Genomic DNA, 12,732 nt, shown 5'->3' with positions numbered 1-12,732 from the left:
TGCTACGAAATGACATTTTTGAAAGCCTTTCTGCTCCTGGAGAAGTTCCTTTTCCCTTTTTGATCTCCCAAGTTACATTTAGCTTGAAGTTATAATTAATACCATGGAAATCAAAATACCTTTATAACTCTTAACTGAGTTGCATTACTAGCAAACCTAATTTCTGTTTGAACAAATGATAGGAGTTTCCTAAAACTCTGTAAACTGTAAGTTGGTCCTTAACCACTGACTTCAGCCTTTATGACTGTTCTGTTTGTGTCCCAGTTTCTATATGAGCACTGTATTGGTAAGGAATTAGAAACCCCTAAAGTGGTCTGCATCTTTTTATATACTTAAGAGTATTGCTGTTCAGTTGTTAGAAATATTGTCTGGTAATTTGGACTTGGTAGTATATTGTAGATAACACTGAGTGAACTCACAATCTGCTGGTTTTCAGACACTTTTTTCAGACACTTAAGGAAATGACCAGAAGAAATGAGCAGCTGAAACAATGGTATCTTTACTAAAAGATACTGATTAAAAGTCAACAACTTGCATTAAAAATACAGTATATGATCTGTGACACAACTAACAGTTTTAAAGCAGGCAGGTTCAGTTGAATTTTCAAAATTGTGGTGACTTTGTTGCTGGTAAGCCAGCTATTATTTTAAATTTATAATTATAGTAACTCATATAGTAATGCTACTTCATTGTCTCCTGGATAATTGCATGTATCATAGTACAAAAGTAGTAGTAATTATCAGGTGAATTCTTCTCGGAAACTAAATACTATATAAAAAGCAGATAAAACTTAATCAGCCATCTAGAAGACTTATCAGTTCCATACTAACATATATTTTCCCAGACTGTTTCCAAAGGTAATAAATGAAAATAAAATCTAGTTAATTTGAAAGTTTTCCATTTCTAGGTAGAAAACATCCAATCTCAAAAATTAGTGAAGTAATACAAACTGTCTGCTCTTGATGGAGCTACAATATGGCTACTTTACATGGTCCTCTTAGGCCTAAAATACATTTTAAATTTGAGCTGAGAGCTAGCCCAGAACTCAGTAGAGAATTCAGGAAAATGAAAGCAGAAAATAATGGTTTTGTGAGTACTGAATGAAAGTGAAAATGAAGTCGCTCAGTCGTGTCCGACTCTTTGCAACCCCATGGACTGCAGCCTACCAGGCTCCTCCGTCCATGGGATTCTCCAGGCAAGAATACTGGAGTGGGGTGCCATTTCCTTCTCCAGGGGATCTTCCCTACCCAGGGATCGAACCCAGGTCTCCCGCATTGCAGGCAGACGCTTTAACCTCTGAGCCACCAGGGAAGGTGACTGAATGAAAATACCTGTCAATATTTGAGTTGATCTTTCATTTAATAGATTTCACTGTACCTTTTGTGTTTTGTTCTATTAGGCAAGTTTAGCAAGTATAGATGCTGAGCTTCAGAAACTTAAGGAAATGACCAACCACCAGAAAAAAAGAGCGGCAGAGATGATGGCATCTTTACTAAAAGACCTGGCAGAAATTGGAATTGCTGTGGGAAACAATGACGTAAAGGTAATTGTAACTACCTGAGAGTAAGCATGATTATCTGTATAGAGCTCACGCTTTCATTTTTCACAAAGCTCTTTTCATGCCTGTCATCTCCTCCTCCAAGACCCATCTGTAGTAGAGGGTATTAGCTTCATTTTAAATAGATGAGGAAGAGGGAGAGGATAAAGGGTCCTCAAGGAGACATGCTCAGTCAGTAGCATTTATCTGGACTACATGTTTAGTTTTCTTCTCTATGTAAAGAATTTTGCACTTAGAAATTATTGTTAATAAATTACTCCACAGAAAGTGTGTAATTGAAACAATAGCTCCAGGAGTAAACTGTAAGTAAATTAGCTTCTGATTGCTGTAAGTGTTTAAAAAGATAAAAGGTGAGCACTGCTAATTAATTCTTTATATTTGGAAATTTTTTAAACATACAGTAGTAAACAGGACAATACTGTGAACCTCAGAGTTAATCAGTTATCAAAATTTTGTTACATTTTTTTCTTTTCTAATAATCTTTTTCAGGGTGCGGATACTTAGTTATATTAGCACTAGTGTGTAGTTAAAAAAAAATTGCAACCTGGTAGATTTTAAAACTTAGATCAAAAATACAAGCTAGACTCTTAACTGAAAAAACATGCACATAACATGAAAGGTTTGTATGTTGCAGTAGATATTTGTATGGACTTCCTTTTTTTTAAATTAAAGTCTAATTATAGTGACAAGGAGAGCAAATTTATACTTGAGTTTGTAGTGAAAGCCGGCTAAGCAGCCCTGTTTAAGAGTTGGAAATGAAATAAAAGCTTTCACTGTGGAGCACACTTTCCTTCTGTTGTTATTCCAAACTATTGTTTGTTGATGGAGGCTAGGATTCATTCTCATAATTGTGTCGTTTCTTAATGCTGGCTCACCTGATCAGAACAGAAATGCGTTGTTAAACATTGAATGATGTGACTTGCTCTTTCTTCACTGTCAGTCTGAACATCCTGCCCTGTCCTGTTTGTGGTGAAGTATGTGAGATTGATTACGTTCTGTTGGAATCTTCCAGTATAAAAAAAGTAGATTTCCTTCATATTCTGAACACTGCAAACATGTTCAAATTTTTCTTTGTAAATTTGTGCCTTGTTTTTAGAAAAATCCATCCATTTCATTGAAGAAGAAAATGACAACCCACTCCAGTATTCTTGCCTAGAGAATGCCATGGACAGAGGAGTCTGTCAGGCTACAGTCCATGGCGTCACAAAGAGTCGGACATGACTGAGCAGCTAACGCTTTTCACTTTTTTCATCCATTTCATGTTCAAATAATTTAGTAAGTGAAAAAGTGGTAAAGGTAGAGAAAATAAAGAGTAAAACTGGCTTATGTCTTATGGCAGAGCCAGTGATAACCAGACATCTAAACCACTTTTGTCACTAAACCATTGCAGTATTTTGAAAACAAGTCAGACTTGCAGATAGGTTCTTTTAAAAGAAAAAATGGATCCTCAATTTTCTTGTGTTTTGCATGTAATTCTTTTCCTGTTAAACATCATCAGTAAGTGCTGCTTGAGTTCTCCTTGTTTTGCATTATGTTTCACTCTTTGTGTTATACAAGTCTCTGGATTTTGATGAATGCATAATATAGATTCACCATTGCAGTATCAGAATCATTTCATGGTCCTAACAAGTTGCTTGTGCTTTATCTGCTCATCCCTCTCCCTTGAATCACTAGCAAACATTGATCTTTTTAACTGTCTCTAGTTGTGCCATTTCCAGAATGTCATATAAGTAGAATCATACAGTATTAGCTGTTTCAGACTGGCTTCTTTTACTTCAGTTCAGTCGCTCAGTCGTGTCCAGCTCTTTGCGACCCCATGAATTGCAGCACGCCAGGTCTCCATGTCCATCACCAACTCCTGGAGTTCACTTAAACTCAGGTCCATCAAGTTGGTGATGCCATCCAGCCATCTCATCCTCTGTCATCCCCTTCTCCTCCTGCCCCCAATCCCTCCCAGCATCAGTGTTTTCCAGTGAGTCAACTCTTCACATGAGGTGGCCAAAGTACTGGAGTTTCAGCTTTAGCATCATTCCTTCCAAAGAACACCCAGGACCGATCTCCTTTAGAATGGACTGGTTGGATCTCCTTGCAGTCCAAGGGACTCGCAAGAGTCTTCTCCAACACCACAATTCAAACACATCAATTCTTCGGCACTCAGCTTTCTTCACAGTCCAACTCTCACATCTATACATGACCACTGGAAAAACCATAGCCTTGGTTAGATGGACCTTTGTTGGCAAAGTAATGTCTCTGCTTTTGAATATGCTATCTAGGTTGGTCATAACTTTCCTTCCTTCCAAGGAGTAAGCGTCTTTTAACTTCATGGCTGCAGTCACCATCTGCAGTGATTTTGGAGCCCTAAAAAATAAAGTCTGACACTGTTTCCACTGTTCCCCCATCTATTTCCCATGAAGTGATGGGACCAGATGCCATGATCTTCGTTTTCTGTATGTTGAGCTTTAAGCCAGTTTTTTCACTCTCCTCTTTCACTTTCATCAAGAGGCTTTTGAGTTCCTCTTCACTTTGTGCCATAAGGGTGGTATCAATTGCATATCTGAGGTTATTGATATTTCTCCTGGCAATCTTGATTCCAGCTTGTGCTTCTTCCAGTCCAGCGTTTCTCATGATGTACTCTGCATATAAGTTAAATAAGCAGGGTGACCATATACAGCCTTGACATACTCCTTTTCCTATTTGGAACCAGTCTGTTGTTCCATGTCCAGTTCTAACTGTTGCTTCCTGACCTGCATGTAGATTTCTCAAGAGGCAGGTCAGGTGGTCTGGTATTCCCATCTCTTTCAGAATTTTCCACAGTTTATTGTGACCCACATTTAAGGTTTTTCCATGTCATCTTTTAGCTTGATAGCTCATTTCATTTTTGTATGTAAAAGAAAGTGAAAGTGTTAGTTGCTCAGTCATCTCTGACTCTTTCCGATCCCATGGACTGTAGCCTGCCAGGCTCTGTCCACGGAATTCTCCAGACAAGAATACTGGGGTGCATTGTCATTCCCTTCTCCCGGGGATCTTCCAGACCCAGGGATTGAACCTGGTGTCCTGCATTGCAGGCAGATTCTTTACCATTTGAGCCACCAGGGAAGCGCTTTTGTATGTAGGTAGGTACCTGTTGAAGGCCACTTTGGTTACCTCCAGTTTAAAGCTGCTGTAAACAGACATTCATGTGCAGGTTTTTCTGAGTACATAAGTTTTTGATTCGATGGGTTAAAATAACTAAGAGCATGATTGCTAGATCATAGGTTAAGACTATATTAACTTAGTAAGAAACTCCCAAACTGTGTTCGAAATTGGCTTATAGCATTTTTTGCTCCCACCAGCAATAAAATGAAAGTTCTATTAATTCACATCCTCACCAGTATTTGATGTCATCATTTTTTTGGTTTGAGCCTTTTTAATAGATATGTGACATTATCACACAGTTTTGGTGTTTTTGTTTTTAATTGAAGGATAATTGTTTTACAGTATTGTGTTGGTGTCTGCTATACATAAACATGAATCAGTCATAGCACACTGTTGTTTAATTTGCGTTTTGGACTCTTTATTTTCTTACCTTGAATTTTAAGAGTTCTGTTTGTGTGTTTTGAATAATAGTCCTTCATTAGGTTTGTGTTTTGCAGATATTTCTCCCAGTCTGGCTATCTTTTTAATGAAGTCTAGCTTGCCATTCTTTTTCTTCATGGATTGTGGTTTTGGTGTTACACTTTAAAACCTCATCTCCAAACCCACAGTCACCTAGATTTTCTCATTTGTTATCTTCTAGAAGTTTTTTGATTTTGAATTTACATTTAGGTATATGATCCATTGGGAGTTCATTTTTTTCTATGAGGTATTTACATGTGGATGACTAGTTTTTCCAGCAGTTTAATAGAAAGACTGTCCATTTTCCATTGAATTCCGTTTGTCCTCCATCAGAGATTATTTGACTCTATTTGTGTATGCTATTCCTATGCTTTCGATTGTTTTCTAATAACCTATTTGTTCTTTTGTCAGTACCATGTCATCTTAATAACTGGAGGTTTAGTAAGTCTTGAAGTTGGGTAGTGTTAGTCCTTCAACTTTGTTGTTCCTCAGTATTATGTTGGCTGTTCCTTTTAAGTGATAATATGAATGACATCAGAAAGAGAGGTTTTTAGTTTCAGATTCCCTTGTTCCCTTGTTTCCTTGTTTTGCTAATATATTGGAAAGTGATTGACTTTTGTGTAAGTTGATCTTGTATCCTGTAATGTTGCTATAATGGCTTTAAACAGTCATGTCATCTGCACACAAAGACAAGTTTACTTCTTTCTTCTCAAGCTCCTTATTTTTAATTTGAAGTATAGTTGATTTACAATATTGTGTTAATTTCTCCTGTAAACCAGGGTGATTGATTTATACATAGATACACATTCTTTTTCATACACCTTTTCCATTATGATTTAGCACAGAATATTTAAGATATATCCCTGTGCTGTACAGTAGGACCTTGTTGTTTATCCAGTCTATATATACTAGCTTGCATCTGCTAATCCCAACCTCCCACTCTCTCCTTCCTCCCTCCTCCCCCTACCCGCCCCACCCCCTCACCTACTCCCCACTGCCCCTTGGCAAATACTAGGTGATGCCCATAAGTGGGACTGACTGCTGGATCATATGGTAATTCTATTTTTAGTTTATTTTGAGAAACCTCCATAGTGTTCTCCATAGTGGCTGCAGCAGTTTACATTCTCACCAGCAGCGTAGGAGGGTTCCCTTTTCTCCACACCCCCTCCAGCATTTGTTATTTGTAGACTTTTTAATGTAGGCCGTTCTGACCAATGTTAGGTGGTACCTCATTGTATTTTTGATTTGCATTTCTCTAATAATTAGTAGTATTAAGCATCTTTTCATGTGCCTTTTGGCCATCTGTATTTCCTCTTTGGAGAAATGTCTGTTTAAGTCTTCTGCCTCTTATGGGGGGTGAGGTGTTTTGTTGTTGAGTTGTATGAGCTGTTTGTATATTTTGGAAATTAAGCCCTTGATGGTCTCATCATTTGCAAATATTTTCTGCCATTCTGTAGGTTGTCTTTTTGTTTTGATTATGGTTTCCTTTTCTTTGCAAAAGCTTGTAAGTTTGATTAGGTCCCATTTGTTTGCTTTTGCTTTCTGCTGCCTTGGGATACTGAACTTAGGAAAACATTGCTATGATTTGTCAGAGAATATTTTGCCTATTATCTCTTCTAGTTTTATGGTGTCATGTCTAATGTTTAAGTCTTTAAGCCCTTTTGAGTTTATTTTTGTGCATGGTGTGAAGGAGTGTCTTAACTTCATTGATTCATCTGGCTGTCCAACTTTCTCAACACCATTTGCTAAAAGACTTTTTCCCATTGTATGTTCTTGTCATCTTTGTCAGAGGTTAATTGTCCATAGGTGTGGATTTATTTCTGGGTTCTCTGCCAGTATCATGCTTTTTTGCTGACTGTAGCTTTGTAGTATTATCTGAAGTCTGGGAGGGTTATACCTCCTGCTTTTTCCTTAGGATTGCTTTGGCAATTCTAGATCTTATGGTTTCATATAAATTTTAGGATTATTTAGTTCTGTGATGAATGTCATGGGTAATTTGATAGTAATCCCATTAAATCTATAGCTTGCTCTGGGTAATATGGCCATTTTAACAATATTAATTCTTCCAGTTCAAGAACATGGAATATCTTTCCATTTCTTTGAATAAACATCAGTTTCCTTTATTAATGTTTTGTAGTTTTCAGCATGTAAGTCTTTTGCCTACATGGTTCAGGTTTATTCCTGTTTTATATGTTTATTGATATGATTTTAAAGGATACTGGGGTTTTTTACATTGCCTTTCTGATATTTTATTATTAATGTAAAGAAATGCAATCAGTTTCTATGTGTTAATTTGTATCCTGCTACCTTGCTGAATTCATTTTATCAATTCTAGTTTTGTGTGGATTCTTTAGGGTTTTCTATATATAGTATATTATCTACATATGATAATTTTACCTGTTTCAGTTTGGATATCTTTTATTTCTTTTTCTTGTCTGATTGATGTGGTTAGAACTTCCAGTACTACATTGAATAGAATTGGTGAGGGTAGGCATCCTTGTCTTATTCCAGATGTTAGTGGGAGGGTCAAGCTGTTTTTTTGTGTTTTATTTTTATGTTTTTGGGTTTGGGGAATTTCTTTGGTCATACTGTGTGGCTTATGGGATCTTAGTTCCCCAACCAGGGATTGAACCCGGGCTCCAGCAGTGAAAGTAAGTCCTAACCACTCAACCACTGGGGAATTTACCTGAGCTCCTTATTTTTTGACACTGAATATTGTACTGGAATTTTGTAATGAAACTCATTAAAGTTACTAAGGAATGTGCACTGACCACAGTTCCTCCTTAGTGAACTTAAAAATCATTCTTTTCCAGCCACCTAAACATCATTATTTGTTAAGTTTTGAACTGGACTTACACATAAACAGTAAATTTACTGAGCGCCTTTGAGGAGGAAATCCACAAATTGAAAGAGGCAGAGTTTATTAGTTTTGTTTGTTTATATGTTATATTTTTTTCCCTATAGGCATGTGTTAACATTAAGTTTAGAAGGTAAGGAAGGCAAAAATGAAGCTCTCCTTTACTTACCCTTTAGTAAAAACAATATTTAATAAAAGTTCCAAACTTCCTACAAATGTTGAATAATATTAAAAGTATTTAATTTTGTTTAAGATTTTAGAACCTAATTGGGTAAACACACACACAAAAAACCTTTTTTTATCTTTCATTTCTGTTTGTCCTTTTCTCACAGCAGCCTGAGGGAACTGGCATGATAGATGAAGAATTCACTGTTGCAAGGCTCTACATTAGCAAAATGAAGTCAGAAGTAAAAACCATGGTAAAACGCTGCAAACAGTTAGAAAGCACACAAACTGAGAGCAACAAGAAAATGGAAGAAAATGAAAAGGAGTTAGCAGCATGCCAGCTTCGTATCTCTCAAGTATGTGTTACAGAACAGACCTTCCTCATTTTTTTGAACAGCCACATAATAAATTTTATTTATTGTTAAAGTTGTAAGAAAAATGACCTTTTGTAGGTTATTTTGAGTAACAACATTAAGCAGTTAATTCAGCTACTTTTTCCTACTCTAGCTGCAGTGTGATAACATGAATGATTTAACTGGGTTATATTTGGTGACATGTATATGTTAAGTAAAGGAATTTACTAGAAAGCTGTGACTGATGACTATTGAATCTGGAATAATTCTAGCATAAGCAAAACTGCAGGGCCAGTTATATGGCTTTGGCAACTAAATGGATGAGACCATTCAGCAGGATAGGAATTGGAGGAGAAAGGCAGAGGTTAATGTTAGTTGGAGATAACAGTAAGAATATTACTTCATAAATCAGCCTTTAAAGTGCCTTGTTTTGTAAGTGTTAGAAATTGCACAGATGACCATTTCATTGATTAAATTCTTCATCTTTATAAAAACTTGCCCCTGAACATTTTGGTCTTAAGTATCTTGTTCTGTAAGTTTATTTTATGTTTAATATAGTGATAAATCTTGCTTACTCTCAAATATTCTGAACAACTGAGTGTGTATGAGAGGTTTGCCTCCATTCATTGGCTCCACTTCATAACAGTTTATTTTCCTCAAAAGCATGAAGCCAAAATCAAATCATTGACTGAGTATCTTCAAAATGTGGAGCAAAAGAAAAGACAGCTGGAGGAGTCTGTTGATTCCCTCACTGAAGAGCTAGTCCAGCTTCGAGCACAAGGTACTCTCTTCCAGTTATTCGTGAGTGATACCTATGTTATAAACTGTTACTGACTCCAGTATGATTGTAGTAAACATATTGACACTGATGGAGAATACACTAGTAGGAATACAGACCAATTGGAATAGTAAATATTACATTTTAGTGTGGCTTTGAAATTGTTTTTGAATATGGAAGTGACCAATCTAGGAATTTCTAAGTTGTGTGTGTGTGTGCGCACGCACGTGTGCATGTGCCATGTGCACCTGTCCTGACACAGGGGACTTAGAAAGCTGTCTTGTTTCCCTACATACACTAGCCCATCTATTCCAGAATTTGGCCAAAAAAATAAAGGAAACCATAATATCAATACAAAGAATATAACTATGGTCACTAATCAGTATGTACTGAGTAAAATTTACTATGTAGCATTTGGGTAATTTAAAGTCAAGTACTGTTAAGGAAAGTTGTTTAGTCAGTCAATCATGTCTGACTCTTCTGTGACTATAGCTTGCCAGGCTCCTCTGTCCATGGGGTTTTCCAGGCAAGAATACTGGAGTGGGTTGCCATTTCCTTCTCCAAGGGGTCTTGCCCACCCAGGGATCGAACCCACGTCTCCTGTGTTGACAGGAGGATTCTTTACCACTGAGCCACTAGAGAAAGCCCATTAAGGAACCTAGCCTCATAAAACCCATTTGCCCCTTGGTTTGTATCAAGAACTCTCTTCTGTTTTCTCTTCCCACCCAAACAGAGAAAGTGCATGAAATGGAAAAGGAGCACTTGAATAAGGTTCAGACGGCAAATGAAGTTAAGGTAAGTTTGATGTAACATTGGACTCTAATGGCTTTAATTCATCATTATTAATCATGATTAATCTGACTTAAAATCCTCTTCCCCCAATTATTTTAGCAAGCTGTTGAACAGCAGATCCAAAGCCATAGAGAAACTCATCAAAAACAAATTAGTAGTTTGAGAGATGAAGTCGAGGCAAAAGAAAAACTTATTACTGATCTTCAAGAGTAAGTGTGTTTTCCTTTCTTCTGAGGTAGTAGAAACTAACTTGGAAAGACTTGCCTGTTTAGACAGGAGGACATAAAAGGTCACTGGTGGGTAATATATCCTTATTTCTAATGTTTCTAACCTGCATTTTTCTTTGAAACAATTTTTGACGTGAAAATAAAGAATCTTCATTTGTGAGAACTTCTAGTTCCAGTGGAAGTTTTTGAAAATTTTTCTTAGGTCTTTTGATGTAGATATTCAGTAAAAAAAATATTGCTCAACTTTAACCGTTATTTCAGATACACATCACTGTCTTCTCCAGATCCTTTCCTTAATGTTTTAAAAAAATAATTATTTATTTTAGCCTGCATTGGCTCTTGTTTGGGGCATGCAGGCCTCTCTAATTGTGGTGCATGGCTCTAGGGAGTCTGGGCTCTGTCGTTTGTAGCACTCAGGGTCTCTAGTTGAGGCATGAGAGCTCAGTTGCCCCATAGCATATGGGATCTTAGTTCCCCAACCAAGGATTGAACCCAAGTTCCTGCATTGCAAGGTGGATTCTTAACCACTGGACCACCAGGGAATTCCTGAGAAAAACTATGAAAACTGTGTGTTTTAAAAATGTTTCTTTTAATAGAAGTGGTTGTCTTAGTTTTTCTAGAACATATTTTTCTTACTTCCACAGCCATACACATATAGCATAGAATTGATAGAAATTTGAGGTCTTTGACCAAATCATGATTTGAGTAGGAGGCAGAGGAGAGTAAGAAAAAATGATGACAAAGCTTGGGACATGGAACTTTTTGTTAATGGATTTAGGGAAAGAATTCAGGAGAATGAAACATACGAAATCAAGATACAGTTTTAAACCAAACTGAAAAATACCATATGGCTGAATGTGGCCAGATCCTCTTTCTGCCTCTGTGGACGGCAGCCTAAAGAGGAGGCCTGGTGTATGTGAATGGTGAGACTACAGAATTTAAGACTTTGAAAATTTTTAATTACAGCATTCAGAAAATGATTTTGATCTTGTGAGGTGTTTTTTATTTTGTCAGCCAAAACCAGAAAATGATGTTAGAGCAAGAACGCCTGAGAGTAGAACATGAAAAGTTGAAAGCTACAGATCAGGAAAAGAGCAGAAAACTACATGAACTTACGTGAGTAGATGTTTTGATTCAAGTTTAAAAATAAAAAACTAAGTTAGAGAATTGCAGGCATTGCTCTCAGTTATATTCAGTGGATAAATGTTTCACTTTGTGTAGGCGAAGGGGTGTTTTTCTTAAACTCTCTGAGTTGGTTTGATTTATACCTAAAAACATGCAATACATTCTAGTACTTTAGTGAAAGCAAGGTCTTATATTTCGCTGATAATTAAGATTCAGATTAATTACTTCAAGATCCATCATAAAAATAAACCTAAAGCGTGACATTTAGAAGTTTAGATTTCAGGATCTGCCACAAAATCTGTTTTTGTCAGATTTGATCTTGCATAAAAACACGTTCTTTTTTGTCTTCAGTAATTTATAACCTGTAATTTTTCTTAAGTCAGAGTTGTTTCTGATATGCTATATGATAATACATACTCTAAAATTTAGAAAGAACCACTCCTTATTCCTTATGCCGCTTATTCTTTCATCTCTCCCATTGCTATGACAGTTCTTTCCTGATAACCTATAGATTTTAGAAGATTATAAGGCATATGGAAATTTCTTTGAAAGGCTAAACATTGGTAAATTTTTTCAAAATAAGATCTTTTTCGTATATGAATTTAAGCATTGATCCTGTCAGATAAAAATATTTGATTGAATACTTGTGCTAAATAAAACTAGAATTTATGGACTCAAAAGCGCATATTTACTGTATTTGTATATTCTCCTACTGTTCAGGGTTATGCAAGATAGACGAGAACAAGCAAGACAAGACTTGAAAGGTTTGGAAGAGACAGTGGTAAGAAAAACTTGGAAATAAATAGGATTGGGGAATATTAATGGATTCGTCCCCTGGTTTTAGTAAATTTGAAGACCAGCTTCTAAAAATACTGCTTTCTTAATTCAAGGCAAAGGAACTTCAGACTTTACACAACCTGCGGAAGCTCTTTGTTCAGGACCTGGCCACCAGGGTTAAAAAGGTAATAACATAATACCAGGGTGGATATTTATGTAGTAGTGCTTGTTGTTTTTATTGTTCATCGCTAAGTCATGTCTGACTCTTTGCAACACCATGGACTGCAGCACACCTTAAAGCTCCTCTGACCTCCTCTGTCTCCCGGAGTTTGCTCACAGTCATGTCCGTTGAGCCAGTGATGCTATCTAACCATCACGTCCTCTGCCACCCCCTCCCTTCTCCTTTCTCCTTACAGTAGTGCTTTCTGTGTCTGATTGTATTCACAAGTGAAATAACTTTACATTGTCGTAACAGCTTTGGTAGTAAACTTAGACCTTTTATTTGA

The 12,732-nt window shown here is 36.7% G+C and overlaps 1 protein-coding gene across 2 annotated transcripts in view; it reads left to right on the top strand.

Annotated features, from left to right (window-relative positions):
- Window positions 1-12,732, top strand: part of KIF5B (kinesin family member 5B) — a 47,932-nt gene that overhangs the window by 27,350 nt on the left and 7,850 nt on the right. Inside the window, exons 15-22 of one of the 2 annotated variants that reach the window (XM_027559808.1) lie at window positions 1,400-1,543; window positions 8,345-8,530; window positions 9,191-9,308; window positions 10,039-10,100; window positions 10,197-10,306; window positions 11,339-11,440; window positions 12,170-12,230; window positions 12,340-12,411. In XM_027559808.1, coding sequence (XP_027415609.1) covers window positions 1,400-1,543; window positions 8,345-8,530; window positions 9,191-9,308; window positions 10,039-10,100; window positions 10,197-10,306; window positions 11,339-11,440; window positions 12,170-12,230; window positions 12,340-12,411 — 855 coding nt within the window. Of the gene's footprint in view, window positions 1-1,399; window positions 1,544-8,341; window positions 8,531-9,190; window positions 9,309-10,038; window positions 10,101-10,196; window positions 10,307-11,338; window positions 11,441-12,169; window positions 12,231-12,339; window positions 12,412-12,732 lie in introns of both variants that reach the window. The other variant, XM_027559807.1, reaches the window with a different exon arrangement.

This window comes from Bos indicus x Bos taurus, chromosome 13 (genome assembly GCF_003369695.1).
Source record: "Bos indicus x Bos taurus breed Angus x Brahman F1 hybrid chromosome 13, Bos_hybrid_MaternalHap_v2.0, whole genome shotgun sequence".
Classification (NCBI taxonomy): Eukaryota; Metazoa; Chordata; class Mammalia; order Artiodactyla; family Bovidae; genus Bos; species Bos indicus x Bos taurus.
The sequence above is the reverse complement of the archived record's forward strand: the minus strand, read 5'-3'. Positions and strand labels throughout refer to the sequence as shown.